Source organism: Calidris pugnax, unplaced genomic scaffold (assembly GCF_001431845.1).
Source record: "Calidris pugnax isolate Ruff unplaced genomic scaffold, ASM143184v1 scaffold303, whole genome shotgun sequence".
Lineage (NCBI taxonomy): Eukaryota > Metazoa > Chordata > Aves > Charadriiformes > Scolopacidae > Calidris > Calidris pugnax.
In genome coordinates this window covers 835152-853407 of record NW_015091087.1, presented here as the reverse complement: position 1 = coordinate 853407, position 18256 = coordinate 835152, and the positions used below count along the sequence as shown (strand labels likewise).

General features: G+C 43.6%; 1 protein-coding gene across 1 annotated transcript in view; it reads right to left on the bottom strand.

Annotated features, from left to right (window-relative positions):
• Window positions 1-6014: 6014 nt before the first annotated feature.
• Window positions 6015-18256, bottom strand: part of CHST10 (carbohydrate sulfotransferase 10) — a 21829-nt gene continuing 9587 nt past the window's right edge. Inside the window, exons 3-6 of the mRNA XM_014957759.1 lie at window positions 16665-16762; window positions 13790-14024; window positions 11095-11200; window positions 6015-8642 (exon numbers count right to left, since the gene is read on the bottom strand). Coding sequence (XP_014813245.1) covers window positions 8105-8642; window positions 11095-11200; window positions 13790-14024; window positions 16665-16762 — 977 coding nt within the window. The 3' untranslated portion in view covers window positions 6015-8104. The remainder of the gene's footprint in view (window positions 8643-11094; window positions 11201-13789; window positions 14025-16664; window positions 16763-18256) is intronic.

Genomic DNA, 18256 nt, shown 5'->3' with positions numbered 1-18256 from the left:
TCTGCTCAAATGCCAGCAGCCCCTCTCTGCACCTCTGCTAGATCCCCCCAGTCACAGCTGATGAGAACTTGAGAGGGGGTCACGGAATCATGGAATTGTCAGAGTTGGAAGGGACCTCTAGAGATCATCTGGTCCAACTCCCCTGCTAAAGCAGGATTGCCCAGAGCACATTACCCAGGACTGCATCCAGGCGGGTCTTGAAGATCTCCAGAGAAGGGGACTCCATGACCCCCCTGGGCAGCCTGTTCCAGTGCTGTCACCCTCACCGTAAAAAAGTTTTTTCTCATATTTGAATGGAACTTTCTATGTTCCAGCTTGAGCCTGTTGCCCCTTGTCCTATCACTGGAAACCACTGAAAAGAGTCCGGCTCCAACATCCTTCAACCTACCCTTTAGATACTTATAAACATAAATAAGGTCTCTCCTCAGCCTTCGCTTGTCCAGGCTAAAGAGTCCCAGCTCCTTGAGCCTTTCCTCATAAGGGAGGTGCTCCAATCCCTTAATCATCTTTGTTGCCCTAGGCTGGACTCTCTCTAGTAGTTCCCTGTCCCTCACCCTGTCAAGGTGAGGCCTTTCCACAGCCTTAGTCACCATATTCATATTTATTTGCCGTTATTGGAAATATTTAGCTGGATACGTGCAGAATCAGGCGGTAGCTTTCTCACAGCCATGTCACGCTGCTGCTAGCTTACAGTTCTTCATGAAAGCCTTCACATTGTCCTTCTGGTCCACCTACAGTCCAATTACATACTTTCCAATGCAAAGTGTTTAAACCCGAGACAGTTCCAACTAGAAGCTGCAGAAAAGAAAGCAAGCAAGCTGCCGTTCCTCTTCAGAACAGGAGAGGAGTGCACAAAGCAAATCTACCATGCTGTATTTTAAGCCCCAAATCCATCAATAAGAGGATTACAATAAAAAAGTATCACTATCTAATGAAGTGATTTTTCTATGACTGGCAAGCAATCATATAATAGACCCTTACATGGAGATAGGAGCAATGTGCATAAGTTGTTTTCCATCAGAATGGCATTTCCAATAACCTATTAAGTCAGCCCTAAACCCACAAAAAGCAATTACAATTTACTACAGTACCTTGCCCTCACAGAGATGTATTTGAATGGCATGCTGAGATTAAAACCTGATTAAGACAGTGCTGTTACCACTGGTGGGGCTTCCAGAAAAGTGAAATTATGTTTATACTGTCTAGCAGTCAAGAGGAGTAAAGCAACACACTGCCACTGCTTAGAAAGCAAGGAAATAACCCCTTTGCTCCATCTTTGCTATGCAGTTCTGTAATGCTTGATGGGACAAAGGTCCATGAATAAAGGTCCACTTTGCAGTCCTGCTCTCTCCAGAGTGTTAGCTGAGTCTTCGGGCTCGTTGCCTTTTCACAAGCACAAACGGCCCAGCACTGCAAAGAACAGTCAGGAACCAAGAAAACTGAGAGCAAAGAGTAGACTCTTACTCTACAAAACGCTTGAAGTAGAATCACAGTGAAATAGGTGCATCCAAAGTGAAGCTTTGCAGTATGGGAGATTTCAAATTCTACTAGATTTAAAACCTTACTGGAAGCCATTCAAAACATAAGAACAAAGATGTCAAATACAGAAAAATTATCACTGTTCCATTCTGTAAGTGAATTCCTGACCAACACATCAAACATCTGAGAAGTGGCTCATGCCATCTTGATGTTTCACAGTCACCACAAGTCATTAGTGACTGATAACAGCTCCCTGAATTTTCTCATTGTGTACCTCAAAATTACGGAGAACATTTTGCATTTCTTACAGCCTCTTCCGCCCTCCTGACAAGAGAAGAATGACATGTCATACTGTGGTGTATCATCCAAAGACCTATCAGGACATGGGAAAGAAAACGAAATAATCCAGAAAGGCTGTAGACAGGAGGAAAAAGAGTTCTACAAGACTAAATGTTCCTACTTCTTAAATCATAGTCAGCGCATAACATGTAGTTGTTAGAAGGAGTTAGCTACTCCACAAGAGCTTTTTCTTCTCCTCGTGTACTTCCAGCACAGCTATATGTTTTCCATAGATGAGATCCATTTACTTAGGCAGGACTGAGAGCCTTGGCTAGGTTCTCAGCACTATGTTGCTTTCCAGAGTGTGTACAGATGCCCTGTGGTCAACATTTTCCCTCCTGTTTGCAGATTTGCTTTTGTTCCACAAAGTGCTCAGAAATTACTTGTACTTATCCAGGGCGATCAACGCTATTTCTGGCAGTGAGCATTGCATTTCCAGGTGTGGAGCCTTCAGGATTATTTTTTCATTACTTCCTTTTCACTTTTTCTTTTTTTTTTTTGTCTTCCTTTCTGTGATTTCAAACAGACACCTGCAGCAGATGCTTTATGCTTTCAGCCTGCCCTGTGCACGCTGTCCCATCGGCAGCTGCTCCTCTGGCACGCACACACCATACGGGGGAGCACGCTTGCTCCTCTAACACCTCCCATAAACCTGCAGCAACTTTCCTTCAGCATGGAAGGGGAAGCTTCATGGGGCTTTAAAGCAACTGCCTGCAGCTTTTTTCAGCGCTCGCTCTCCCAGATATTGCCTTGTCTGGGTTTACCCGTCTGGAATTTCTATCAGCACAGCTCCTTTTTATGACTCAAAGCAAACACATCTTTTTTTTTCCTTTTCACTCCTGCCTGGATTAAAAGGGAAAATTATGATTTTATAGTAGCTAGCCCCAAGCAGCACCATTTCCACGCTTAGGCCAGCCTGTTGCCAGCAGCTGCATGCCTAATGCCGCTCGCTTCGTAAGGGCAACGTCTCCCGCTGCATAGCAAAACAGGCTGCAGGCCTCTCAAAGCTGCTCTGGTGGCAACAAGATGAGGCACCTCAGGCTACTGCCACACGCAGGAAAGCAAGACGACAGCTCAGCTGCACACAACTGCATTAGAAACACAAAAATAAAGATTTATACAAGGCAGCACCACAGTCGGTTGCACACATCAGAGCGAGCAGAGCTCACTCCTCCTCCAGGAGGGAGGCACTCTGCTCGCTGGCCTGAGCACTGAAGGCTTTGCTGCTAATAGGATCATTTCCTTCTGAAATCTTCCCCAGGAACACGCACAGCTAACTTAGGCTGAAAGGGAATTTTCCACCACTCACAAGCCTCTTTCCACCTTGCATAAATCTTCTCCAGCGCAGGCCGCAAAGAAACCGCACCAGCCTCTGGAAATAACACGTAACAAGCAATTAGCCACGATAAATCTGCAGGGCCCAACTCCCACGTCAAGTTTCCTTTATACCCTTACATTTAAAATAAGCACACATTGAATTTACACCTCTTTCCAGGTCCCTTCACATTGCCATAATAATAGGATGGGGGTTTAGTGTAAAATCAAGATAAGACCATTAAGCAGAAAGATCATTCACCCTCTCTCTGTCAATTAAGGGATATCAGATACAGGCAGATACACTGACGAGACATCCTTTTTCATCTGAGAAAATAAGCTTAAGCAATGCCTATATAATCACTCTTTTCTTAGCAAACTTTCTGGAGCACAGATAAGATCAAAGGTGGCTTTCCCAGCCAATGAAGTTATTAACACCTCAAGGAAAAAGTAATGCAACACAAAAGCCAGAGCTGTCTGATGGCTTCCTTGATCTGAGGACAGAGAGAAGGGGTAGCAGCAGGGGGCTGTTACCCTCAGTACAAACAGGGCAGCATCTAAGCATGAATACGAAAACAACATGCTTATCCGCAAAAAATATGTATTTTCAGGACACTTCTGAATTGCTACTTCTTTGAAGGAACAGTTCCCAAAATAAAAAACTGCACATTTATTTTTAACTACAGAAAAACATCTTCACAGCACGTGATCAGAGAGCACAATGATGCTAATGCACTGTGTGCTGAAATTAAAAGAAAAGGGGAAAGGCATTACCCTTAAAGTTGGTTCACAAGCAAGTGAATTCTGGATCCATTTTCACCACAAAGAAGACAAAAAAACCTCCCAAGACCTCAAAAAAATGCCCATCAGCTGATCTCTGGAAGCGTCCTTAACTTTATAAGGAACATGAAGATAACAGACCCATGGAACACATTTTAATTAATGATTTTTGTCTTTGTTAGCCAACATAAGAGGCCAGACTTGGAGTACTATGGAAGAGAGTCCATGAGAAACGAGCTCCACACCAAGGAGTAGTAGAAATCAGTTTCCCATCTGCACATTATCATAGAATCATAGAATTGCCCAGGCCGGAAGGGACCTCCAAGGGTCATCTAGTCCGACCCCCCCCGCAGTCAGCAGGGACACCCCCAACTAGACCAGGCTGCCCAGGGCCTCATCGAGCCTCTCCTTGAATATCTCCAGGGATGGGGCCTCAACCACCTCCCTGGGCAGCCTGTTCCAGTGCTCCACTACCCTCACAGTAAAGAACCCTCTCCTAATCTCCAATCTAAATCTGCTCCCCTCCAGCTTGAAGCCATTTCCCCTTGTCCTGTCACTGCAGGCCTTTCTAAACAGGCTCTCCCCAGCCTTCCTGTAGGCTCCCTTCAGGTACTGGAAGGCTGCTATTAGGTCTCCCCGGAGCCTCCTCTTCTCCAGGCTGAACAACCCCAGCTCCCTCAGCCTGTCCTTGTAGCAGAGGTGCTCCATCCCCCTGATCATCCTTGTGGCCCTCCTCTGGACCCTCTCCATCAGGTCTATATCCTTCTTATATTGAGGGCTCCAGACCTGCACACAATACTCCAGGTGAGGTCTCACCAGAGCAGAGGAAAGTGGCAGAATCACCTCTCTGGACCTGCTGGCAACGCTTCTTTTGATGCAGCCCAGGATGCGATTGGCCTTCTGGGCTGCAGCTGCACACTGCCTGCTCATGTCCAGCTTCTCGTCCACCAGAACCCCCAAGTCCCTTTCCTCAGGGCTGCTTTCCAACACCTCACCCCCTAGTTTGTATTGGTGGTGAGGATTGTTCCGGCCCAGGTGCAGAACCTTGCATTTGCTCTTGTTGAACCTCATGAGGTTCACCTGGGCCCACCTCTCCAGCCTGTCCAGGTCCTTTTGGATGACATCCCGTCCCTCTGGTGTATCGACAACACCACACAGCTTGGTGTGTGGTACCCTATAGGTACCATACATCACAGACTCTCTGATGTACAAAGAATGTTTCCCCTCCTATTTTCAAGACTACTACAACTCACCATTCCTAAGAGCTCACCTTTCCCCTGTAAAATGTGCTTAAAATGGGCCAAAGAATTCAAAAGCTGCTGAGGAGAGACAGCAAAAAGAAACAGATGTTTCACATCACAAAGGATGTGATTTTTGTTTTCTGAAACTGTAACAACAATAAGAGAAGTAACGATCTGGGCCAGCGTTTCCCAAAACATGACATAAATATCACCTGCAGTTTGGAAGCGGTATGCAAATGCCATCCTCACAGCCACATGACGTTTGCGCATGTCACTGGGACTAGATTTGTAAAAGCCTTGTATAGAGTACAGTTAAGCCAGAACACAACACAAGCATTTTATTCAGCATAACCTGCATGGCAAGATCCTCCTCCCCGACACAGTGTGCTGTGCCCACCCTACCTGCACTGGACCGACATAAGGAGAACCCTCCCGTGCCTTGACAAAGGCCTTCATGGTATCCAAGTTTCCCCAAGTCACGCCAAAAATCGCACCATCATTATCTCAGCCACGTTAAGGAAAAAACCCACAGTTCCAGAATGAAAATAATAGCTCAGGAGGGGACTATTGAAAGGTAAAACTTCATGTTTAAATGGAAGAACTGGTAATCAGTGTTCCAGACCCAGCCTGAAATGGGCAGGAGCACAGAGCTGGGAGAGCAGTGCACATCTCTGCCTGTGCCAGCCCACAGCTCTGTTCACGTTTGCTGTCAGATGTCTGAGAGAATTCAATGCAGACAAAGCTATTAGAAAGAAATATATGATTACTTAATATTTAAGCAGCACTTTCCACCTGGCACCTTTTAAGCAATTGCTACAGTAAGTAATTTACCAAGAAAAAACAGAAACAGATACATTGGCGTTCTGTATGATCAGTAGTTTATGCTTTCAGAAGAAAACAATTCTACTTTATCTTTATTAGAATTAAACTTTTAAGGCCTGAATTTACTATACATTATTCACACTGTTACATTTTAAATCGGCAGAGAGGTAATCAATCAGCTCACTAGCTCCAAAATGCATTTAACAGTACCTTTTGCTAAGTTCCCATATTAAGAAAACCACAGAAAAACCTGGAGCTGTTAACATTTTTTTTATCATTCATTAAGAACTAACAAGTTAGGGCACTGTAATTGTTGTTTTAAAAAAATAATAATTTTTAAAATCTCACCTTCCAGCTTTGCCACCTTGGACTATTCTCTTGCTAATGATGGCCAGTTAACGATTCTCCCTTATTTCAATTAGTCTGTTGAGATCTCTCTGAAATCACTTCCAACTACAACAGGGCCTCCTTTCTGTGGGTAGCAGCACATTTCAGCTTGGCACAGCTTTCCTTTTTCACAAGTGCAAGATGCTTCCTTGTGTCGATACAGGAAGCTATCAAAAACATACTGCGGCTGGATTTACGAGCAGATTCCATAGCACTGGCCATCATTAGCATTACTAACCAGCAACATTACGCTGGTCTGAAGATTAAATCTTTTGGGACTAAGATTTAAAAAACCACAGTTCACATGCTCATTGTGACAGAGCAGTTCCTGTCTTTCAGATACGTGGTCTCTCTCCCCCATGACCTGCGGGATGAGGTGGCAGCGCACTGATTTTTATTGCTGGTGAACTCAAACAAGAGACTGGTCTTTATGAGACACAACACAAGCACAGGCAAGTAGGATGGCTGCATCCGTTCAGTTCCATTTTTCTTGTCCTAATGCAGAAAATGGGTACACAAATTTAAGTGACATTCATACTCCTGGCAAGTTGCCAACTCATCCCATTGGTAACACAAATGTTGGGCATTTTTGAGTTGGGACACCATGGCAGTGAATCAGTGGGGGAAAAAAAAAACAAAACAGGGATTCATCCTGTCTCCTTTAGAAGTAGGGAGATGAATTTTCAAAGGGAGTAAATTTTCTGTTCTCTGAAGTACTGCATGTTGAGCAAGGCTGGATATAAGAAACAGATAGATCATTAATCCAAGTAACTAGCAGCTCTTTCATATGACATCCTGCCTTTGTGGCTTTCTTTATTAATCTTAACTGTTAGAAAACAGGTTAAACTGTGTGATATTTAGAGAGCATCTCATGTCTTCTATATATGCTCCCACAAATAAAATTAATACTTTATTTTAAATTTATTTTCCTTAAAATTTCCCTAGCAGTTTCATATTTCTTCTATGCTGCATTTGCATCTGGTGTTCTCAGATAACTTACATAGCCAGGAGTTAAATAGTATTTTGAAAATCAAAAGTAGAATTACGAGGCTCAACAGACCAGTAGTAAGTACAGTAAACACTTGACAAAAATACAAAGACAACTGGGCTCTGGAACCAGTCCCTTTTTTAACACCTCAAAAGCTTCCATCTAATTAGGTTCATTTTGTGACAAGCAAAAATGGGATTAGATCAGCAGTACTGTTATTATAGCAGCCACACGACAGAACCTAGATGATTTTACTTCTCAAGCATTTAATCAACTTTTAGTCCTGTACTGGCCTCTCTCATTTTCAAAGCTCCTGGGAGACTACAAGCCTTTCTCATGAGCATGAATCATCAAGTTCACCCACATGTCAAGAGTTAACCTACAGTGAAATCGTCATCTTTATAAATACTTCACAACATTTTAAAAATGGCATTCTGTCTGGAAGAGGAAGATCATAGCCCCTTTGTTCTCCCTCTTTTTTCCTGGATGGACGAGGGGAGAAGTGGAATTCTGTATTTCAGGTACCAGAGACTTCATTCCGAACACATTGCAATGTCACATATTGAAAATATGGTCAGTAAACAACAACTATAAGCCCCTACTTGTTCATATGACAAATATTTCACTGAAAAATGGAGCAACATCAAAAAGCTGGAAAACAAATGGTCATTCTCAGCTCTGTCAGTGTTGCAGCTGGTATTCAGGCAGGTCTAGATAAATCCATGAGACGCTTCTTCAGAGCTTATCCTAGGTGTCAGTTAAGCAAGAAATCTGGCTCCCGATAACCAAAGAGTTTAAAATCGCCTTCAAAGCGCGCGTAGAGGCGTCTTATGTCTCTCTTGCTAATCCCCGAAAAATACCGCTCTACTTTTGTTCTGTTGTACACTGTTATGCCTGGTGGAATGGTGGGGTACGACACCAGATGGTCTATGCCCGCCGCTTTCAAGATATAGGGAGCGTCGTCCTCCAGGGTTTCGTGGTGTCCGATCACGCTGTACGTGATTTCACAGGGGGCACAAAGCTCCACGTACGTTACCCAGTGGATGATGTGGTCACCAAACTGAACATCCAGCCATCGGTGATTGGGGTCACCCAGATAGCGCACAAAATCCTCAAACTGCAGCCCTTTGGTCTCCGTGCGATTCTTTCTGTATTTACGAATGATGCCAGGGGCAATTTCATGCCGGTACCAAGGTTCAAAGCGAGGATTGTGCACAAACTTGTCTTTAAATGCAGAAATAAGTCTTTCAAATGGATCTCTAACGATAAAAAACTTGAAGTATAAACTCAGTCTAAACAGAGGAAGGGAAAAAAAATAAGAAATTAAATAATTAAATGTTCAGCAAGGTGTTTCAAGTGTGTTTAGCAAAGACTTATAAAATGCACATAAACTCTGACCACAGACACAGCAATATGAATCCTACACCACTTGCACAGTCTATCAATGTTATAATCAATAGTAGAAATAGATTTCTGTCTTCTTACTAAAAGTGTTTGCATGCAGTAATGCCATGTTTAAGGGACGTTTAGACGCAGTGCTAAGGGACATGGTGTAGGGGAGGACTTTGTAGAGTAGGGTAGATGGTTGGACTCTATGATCCCAAGGGTCTCTTCCAACCTGAATGATTCTATGATTCTATGATTCAGTACAAAGTGGAAATAGTTCACCTTAGTTTTCACATTTTACTCAAACTGCAGGAGCTTAGTTTATCTCAATCCATATAAATAGAAGAAAGATGTTGAAAAGATGCTGAAAGCTCCTAGTCAAAGATATTTTTCATGCCATGCGATTGAGCTCAAGAAAGCAAAATACACAAACACATGGAAAAAGTGGTTTCATGCAGCTAAACGCATACAGAGGGCTGCATTTTTCACTGGCAGGTAGTTAGATAAATCACTGCTTAAGTAAAAAAAATTTTAAAAATCTCCTATTTTATTTGATGTTTTGTCATGCTTTCAATAATGGCCAAGAACATTATTTTCATGAGACCAGAGTTTTCAAAAGAATTTCCCATTTTGTTGTGATACCACTGAATCTGTCCTATTCTGTAGTCAGCAATTATTTTCAGGAGAAGTAAACTGAAAACAAGGTTTATTTCAGCAAATAGCTGAGTAAGGAGATTTACAGCCCCCTCCTCACTGAAATAGGTGGATGGACTCCTTCCAGCCTCAACACAGGCACTTTCATTAGTCTTCAGGTTCTCCCGACTTACTCCTGACCAGGCAGGGAACTACATCAACAAATCCACACCATCCCTCTCTCTACACCTAAACTCCCTGCTCATTTATTTCAGAATTACCAACCAAACCCATGTTACGCATCTCCAGCACAAATTCTGACTGCAACAACCCAAATGGTAACAGCATTCAACTTCAAATCCCCCAGCTATGCCTCATCTCCCAGGTGATCAGGGAGGCCTTCTATGCAGGCCTTTCCACAGGGAGGAAGAAACAGAACCACGTTTTGCTTGCACCCTATCAATGCAGTCAAGTTCTTGAAGTCAAGTCACTTCCACAGGCACAGCTGTGATAAATGTATTTCAAGGAATCACGGAATTGTCAGAACTGGAAGGGACCTCTAGAGATCATCTTGTCCAACAATCCTGCCAAAGCAGGACTACCTAGAGCACGTCACTCAGGACTGCATCCAGGCGGGTCTTGAAAACCTCCACCAAAGGGGACTCCACAACCTCCCTGGGCAGCCTGATCCAGTGCTCTGTCACCCTCAACGTGAAGAAGTTTTTTCTCCTCTTTGAATGGAACTTCCTATGGTCCAGCTTGTGCCCACTGCCCCTCGTCCTCTCGCTGGGAACCACTGAAAAGCATCTGGCTCCTCCCTCCTTGAACCCACCCTTTAGATACTTGTAAGCATTACAAAGGTCTCCCCTCAGCCGCCTCTTCTCTTCTCCAGGCTAAAGAGTCCCAGCCTTTCCTCATAAGGGAGATGCTCCAATCCCTCAATCATCTTTGTTGCCCTGTTTGTGCTGCTGAATGCAACAATCCTTGGACTGAGCTCTACTGACAGCTGACACCACTTCTGTAAGGGGCTGACTCTTCAGAATGGCTTAATATGCACAAAAGCCATGCAAGCACAACCCATAAGTGTCCACTGTCATCTTACGTCCTCTTCTCTCCATGCTACCGCCCCTTACAGGGATTATATATGGCACAGGCTCTAGTAGAGGTGAGACCAGACAGAGTCAAAAAATCTAGCCAAAGAAATTTGGAAGGCTCTACTGCAAAGAAGCATCTTTTTCTGCTCCGACAAGAACCACAAGCACCCAAAGAGGAAGATAGACGTGCTTCAACCGAATGGACAATACTCTCAGGCTGAGCAGCACTAATGTTTTAAATCTACCTAGTTCAACCCCAGCAAGTAAATCCGCCTGCAGTGACCATCTTATAAGGCATCGGGGTAGACCTTCCAACTAAACCTTCCCCTCTGAAGGTGAATTACTTAACAAGTAGGTGTGCACTGAACTGCAGAAACCCTATAACCACAGGGAGTCGCTTAGGTCACCTAACTAAACTGTATCACCAATAACGTTGGTGTTCTCCTTCAAAGCCAGCACTGAGGTAGTCACAGAACATCTGTGAGTGTAACAGAACACTGCTGTAATACAAGTGGTGGAGCAGAAAACTTGCTATCCTCAATTCCAGATGTGGACTTCAACCGTACTCTTGACTGCTCACACCACCACTGGCTCCAAACTCCTCCCACACTCCTCAGCAGCCACCTCTTACCGTTTTTTAATTTCAGAATCACTGAAGGAGGACAGGCGTGGAAGGCCATTCTTTTCATGATCGTGTACAATATTTTCTGGGATCTCTTCTATGGAAGAAAATGCTCCTAGACAAATCAAAAAGAGAGAGCAAGTGAATCTTTCAAAGGGGGAAAAAAAGAGAGCACAAGCCAGCGTGTGTTCCTTTGGCTGACAGCTTTTTGTTTAATCTTTCTCTTTTTTTTTTATTTTTAGCATTTACAGTTACTATGTTTAAACTGTTAAATGATGAGAGATTCTGACTGCGAAGCTGAAAAAATGTTAAAATTCTTTAGGGTATGTGACATCAAGGTCTAGGACCAAATGGCCTCAAAACTCTCAGAAAAGCACATTGTGCAAATTTCATCAGCTATTATGTCTAAGTTTATAGCTCCCCACGTCAGTGTTGCCACTCTCTTTCCCTCTGCCCACACACACAAATGGAGGAAGACTTTGAGGATTAACTCCAAAGAAGAAACCAGCTTTTTGGCTGAGTTTCTACCACCACCAAAAAAATGAATGCTGTGTGCTGCTTTTGGAACTGCTTCAACACAAAAACTCTTTGCTGTCAGGGCCCATGAAACTTCTTTGAATGACCATGCTGTGGTGAAAACAAAAATTCCAATCATACAATAATACACAGATTAAAAAGCATTAAAATTAACAATAGAAAGACTTCTGATAATAATTTCTGCAAGCACATAAGGCGACATGAAAAATAATGTCACTGAATTCTGATACATTTATTTTAAAAACCTGGAAATACTTTATGTCCTTGAGAAATATTTTAATTGGGCCCTTGGGCTTTAGGAGCAAGCCTTCACATAACAGCATCGTTTCAGAGTACCAAGCCTCAACAAGAACAGGGTGCTCCAAAACAAGCTCTTTAGGTGAAAGCCTCTGCAGCCCTCTCTGTTCCATAACTGCAGTGAACAACCCACATAACTCAGCTTCTCAGTTTTCTAATTTCTTTTTTTGTGGGGGGTGGTGGCTGTATTTTATTAGTTTCAGTTTTCTATTTATATTTTTTTTGTACTCTAGGTGAATTACACGTGGACAACAGATGTCAAATTAGGCAGCCTCAGCAACTGAAACCTTGCACTCATCCAAAGCAGAGATTCAGCAGAAGCAGCAGCAGAGTCAGCTCCCCCACAGTGCCACAGCTGCGCTTCTCCATCCCGAACCTCCAAATACCACTTAGATGTTTGGATATAAAGTAGTCCCCCTCAAGTGTCAGTCCTACCTGCTGAAATTACGCAAAGAGGAGAAGGTTAGGTCAACTGCACCAGCACACACTAGTACACTGGCAGCTCCAGTAGGAAGAGACAAGTGTTTATATGGAACAATTTTCTCTCATTATCCAACATGCCAGAACTAGGAAGCTCAAGGTGAAAGGTTCCCTGCTGGTCCTAAGCTATTCTTTGCACATTATCTCTGTTAAATTCTGGTAAGAGCAGGTACTTCTAATGCATTCATGTAGTATATTTAGTACTTTCTTCCAGTGTAGCTTTCAGAGGTATTTAAGACACATGCCCACACCTATGCGTGTGCTATCTTTGCCGATTTTCTGCTCCCATCCATATATCAAAGTTGAAACTAGTATTAAAGCTTTTAAAGACACACGCCGTGCTACAGAAGTTTTGCTGAGGGGCATAGCTCCTTTGCCAATTTGTGACTCTTTTCTTCTGGGTGTTCAAACTAGCTCACACAAGGTACAGAAGACATAAACACACAAGTGCAGAGCTGGCTGTTTGTAGGGTGCTTGTAAAAGAAAGCTGGGTTCACAATGTTCAGGTTTTGCCCACATCTTGGTGAGCTATGTCACCTGCAAAACCACAGAAGGACCTCAACTGACCTGACTCTATGCTGCAAATTCACAGCTCCGACGCAGAGACAGGCAAAAGGGTCTCATGTCAAATAAAGGTGTGCTACATTAAACACAATCAAGTTAAGTTTATGTGTGTCGGTAGTGGTTCAGCTGAAAACTCTGAGGAAATGAGTTATTTTTATTGGCATACCAGGCTACCCAAAGATGATGGTAGGCTACATATAGACAGGTAGTGTGCACCTTGCAGTGTTACTCAAACACACGAGTTCCATTACTCTTCCTTTTACAGCCTTTTATAACATACCTTTGTTGAATAAACTACTGCCTTAAGCACCTCAAAATCTTCGTTACTCCTCTGATGGCTCACTCACTGCACACATACAAGATTTCAGCAGCACAGACCAAGAGCAGCTGCCAAGTTTTAACTAGCTTTCTTCATGGCTAAAAAAATCCTAGTTAAAAGTCAGTGGCTTCACGTCAGAAGTTTTATATTATTGTTTCTTAGGGAATTATGATACCTTGTAATTTACTTGTTTCAAAATCTATGTTAGTGCCACCCCTACAAAGACACGAAATCTACCTAGCGCATGTCTATGGGTATTCTTCCATGACTCAAATTGCTTTTGAGCCAAGCAATAATAATATTTATTTTCACAGAAAGAACAGGTTTATTTTCTTTAAAAGACATGTTTTGAAAGGAGGACTAGAAGCAACTGTGAAGCATGAAAGGCTGAAATTAAGTATCAGTGTACAGAAAAGCAGAAAGAATCCATTTTTGTGTTGTCCCAGTTGGACCAATTCTGCTCTTTCCTCCTCAAAGAAACCCACACACCCACAGCAGAGTAGATACCATTTAAAACGATCAAGACTTTTTTCCACTGAGTGTTGCCCACTTTTGGCGTCTGACAAAACAGGATCTTGTGCTTGTCACACACAAATATTCGGTCCAAGACGAATTTGGAAACTGCAGTGTGAGAGAGATTTCTCAATGCAGTGTCTCTGCAGACATTCCTGAGAAGCTCAAGTCTTTCCATATGAACCAGGGGTTGGCGGATCAGATTTCCAGAAAAAGCTTTTCCAGTTGGCTTTATGAGATGGAGAGGGGAAAGAAAAAAGGAAAAAAAAAAAAAAAAAGGGCAAGAATTTAGTTTTCAGATTACATTCTAAAGTATAAAAATCCCCAAACTGTGCATCCTAATGACTCCCAGATTCATGATTAAAACATTGCTATGTACTAACTAAAGGAGTAGATGCTGCACATATTGGTACGACTTTTAGTCATTATGTAGTAGCAGACAGCAGTAAGAGCTTTTCCATAAAACAATTTAAGAGCTGAAGAGCAGCAGGGTCTCATCTGTGTGGATACAACATGCCTTGACCAAACATTGGAACTCCCACAAAGCTTCAACAGCAAGTAAGAAGGCCTCTGAGGGGTTGGGACAGCAACTTCAACAGAAATTAAGCTTTAACCTCTGAGAAGATGGGGCTTAGGGAAGCTGATCCATCTGGCTGGGAAAGAAGAATTTAGGATTAAAGTTCTGCGTTGGTCCCTAGCACCTGTAGGCATTCAGTGTTTTCATTTAACCAAACTGCAACAAAATTAAGTGGACAGAATTCACACAATGAGTGTCAGCACTTACTGTGGCAAGTGAGAGAAGGAGGTGGGATTCCTCTTCCCCAAAATGGATAAACCGTTTGATATGTCTCATATTTCTGAGACTAAGACAGGAACCACAACAACGATTAGTTGGAAGAGGGGGAAAAGGAGCTTGTCTGATTAACAGGTGATGAGAAATCTTAAATTTCTACTGACAAATCTTCTCCCTTCCACTGATTTATTTACACTGTTGGCAATCCCCAATATCAATCAGACTAAGGGACGTACTGATTGAGAGCATCCCTGCAGAGGAGGACTTGGGGATACTGATGGATGAAAAATTGGGTATGTGCCAGCAATGTATGCTTGCAGCCCAGAAAGCCAACCATACTCTGGGCTGCATAAAAAAAAGAAGCATGGCCAGCAGGTTGAGGGAGGTGATTCTCTCCCTCTACTCCGCTTGTGTGAGGCCCCACCTGGAGTACTGTGTCCATATCTGGGGTTTCCTGCATAAGGAAGACATGGACCTGTCAGAGTGAGTCCAGGGGAGGGCCACAAAGATGTTCAGAGGGCTGGAGCACCTCTCCTAAGAAGACAGGCTGAGAGAGTTGGGGTTGTTCAGCCTGAAGAAGAGAAGGCTCCAGGGAAACCTTATAGCGGTCTTTCAGTACTTAAAGGAGGCTTATAAAAAAGACAGAGAGGCTTTCCACAGGATGAAGGGTAACGGTTTTAAACTGAAAGAGGGTAGGTTTAGATTGGATATAAGGACTTTTTTTTTTTACAATGAGGGTGGTGAGGCACTGGAACAGGTTGCCCAGAGAAGCTGTGGATGCCCCATCCCTGGAAACATTCAAGGCCAGGGTGGATGGGCGCTTTGAGCAAGCTGAGCTAGTGAAAGATGTCCCTGCGGGTGGCAGGAGGGTTGAGTTAGATGATCTTCAAATGTCCCTTCCAACCCAAGCCATTCTGTGATTCTACACTGTCCAAGCTACACATGAAAAATGAATGATTTTACTTTTTGTCCCAATCGTCCATAAGGAAAAAAAAATATTTCATTCTGCTTTTTCTGTTTGTTACTCTCCTCCAATATCTCCTGGTCAGAAAGTAATCTGACAGAATGTAGCCTGACAGACTGCTTATCTGTCAAAACAATTCCTTTTGCATGCAACCAGGATTAATATTATTGTTCTGTGTTCCATGCTGTCAAGAAGTCAAGAGGGAATAGTTTTAGATCCAGAAACCTTATTATCCTCTACCATACAAGTAAAGGAAAATATTAAAACTCACTATGCAAATCTGCCAGCCTTTCACTGAACAGGGTTTCTCCCAAGTATTTTGAGGATAACTAAAATTTCCATTTTTCACATACAAAAATGAAGTATCATGTTTATAAAGAAACCTACCTTCCATACTGCATCACAAAAATACTTTAAACGTAAGATGACTTAAGTAACCAATAGAAAAAAAAAAACTGGCCTTAGTCCACTGTGCAACTAGACTCAAATTTACATTTGCATAAGGGATTTTCAGACTTTCCCTGTAAGTTAGCGAGCACCATATTTGTTCAGCTTTACTGCTGAAAGCAAGAACTATGCTTCTAAAGGATCAACTGCTATTGAATACCATTGTGTTCCTGTTCTACTCTGGAAAAACGCTGAGATGTGAAGCACAAAGAGCACAAAACATGAAAAAGAAATGGAGACCAATAAAAAGAATCAGAGAGATTGGGCAGAGAACTAAGAGAATAGACAAGACACAGGTTTGCCCTCAAGAGCCACGAACCTGATGGCTACAGCAAGGCAGAGCACAAATAATCCAAAATTGGGCCATTATATTAAAAAGGCTAGCAAAAATGACTGTCCTGTCTTGATAAAGCAGTACTGTAACGATTTTCTCCTAGAAATGGAAACACATTAAGTTGAATCATTCAGATGAAACAAGACAGCAGGTTACCGTAACAAACTAGCTTTGTGAAACTAAAATGAATTCTGTTGGCTCTATCTAAATAGAACAGCCTGAATAAATAATTCCCCTCTACCAATTCCTTTTAACACCAGGAAGCCCTTACTTAATCTCTTCTTTTCTCCCACTCTTTAATACATGTAACCCTTATCTCAACAGTATGCACCTGGAATTCTTCAGGCCAATGTTTTTCCTCTGGCACGTGTACCTCCTCCACTTTTGTCACAGCTGTCAGTATCAATGGCTCTTGTTTGGCACCGTAGCCTAAAGAAGGAAGAGAGATAAGAGCATTATAGAAGGTGAGGGGAAAGCAACTATTTCTGCTTTACAACTAACACAACTGAACACCCCTTTCTGTAGTAAGCTTACAAAACATTAGGATTTGTTTCCAAATGGGAATGTACTAGACAAGACATGAGACAGACCATGAATATTTCAAAGGATGTACTCCATGGGAATTCTGGATGCAATTGAGTTGAGTTTTATCAAAGAAATATGCTCATAATGTTTTACTTTGGTCTTTTTTAAACAAACTGTGTAAAGCGACATAGAAATCATTAATCCAAGTATCACAACTGATACATGACTGAGGGTAACTATATGGACTTGACAGCATGAAACTTTTATTTTCAACTGACTTCCCAAAGCACATGCAAATAAAAAACTCAATCTGTCAGGTTTCTCACTCCCCTTGTATTAGAAAATAGGTTTCTTTTGTTGTAAACTGTTCAAAATTACTAGAAGAAAAGTATCTAATTAAGGACCACCTTCAATTTCTTTCTTTCATGCTCTAACTAAACACCTCTAAGCAATAAATACAAGATCCCCTCTTCCTTTGTGGGGGCTGAGGTGGGGCTGGTTGCCGGGGGGACCTGTGATGCGCATTTTGAAGTTTTTAGTTTGCTGCTGGGGGTTTTTTTGTGGTTTTTGTGGTTGTTTTGGGCTTTTTCGTTGTTTTTTTTTTTGAGGTAGGACACGATGATCTGAGAGGTCCCTTCCAACCATGGTGATTCTGTGGTTGCCAGGGGGGCCTGTGACGCGCTCTGGCGCCTGGGACACCTGAGGGAAGGCGTCACAATGGGGGCCCCCTATAAAGGGCCCCGTCGGGCAGCGCTGAGCCATTCGAGCCCAGGACGATGGTGAGTGAGCTGCTGGCGGGGGGAGGTTGGGCTGGCAGAGGGCCGGGGCAGAAACACTGGTCCCCGGGGCGGGGGGTGGGTTCTCATGCAGGGCCCAGCCGCTGGCGGGAGCTGCTGGCGGGGCTGGGTGCAGGCCTTGCTGCCTCCCCGCTGCCTCCCCCCTCTCCTCCCTGCCCCCAGCTCCCTGCGGCTGCCTTCCCCCCGCTGCCAGCTCCCTCCCAGCCCCACTGAGACCCTTCTCTCTCTCCTCCTGCAGGCCATGGCTGTCACAGGGCTAGTGCTCTTCCAGGCTCTGCAGAGCTTCTTCCAGCAGATGCTGGCTCCTGCGCTGCACGAGGCCACGCCAGAGCGTGTGGAACAACGGGAGACGTCCCTGCGAGAGCAGGTGACACAGCTCCTGCAGGGGCTGGAGCAGGCTGCCGCTGCCTGGGCAGCCCCGCTCCTCCCTGCCTTGCAGCAATGGCACTTCTGGGCCACTGCTGCTCTTCTCCTCCTCCTCCTGCTCCTGGGGCTCTGCTGCTGGCTCAGGACAAGGAGCCGCCGGCCAGGCAGCAGCAGCAAGAAGGAGGCCACCACCATGGACACGGCTGAAGAGGACGAGGAATCCAAAGAAAAGTCC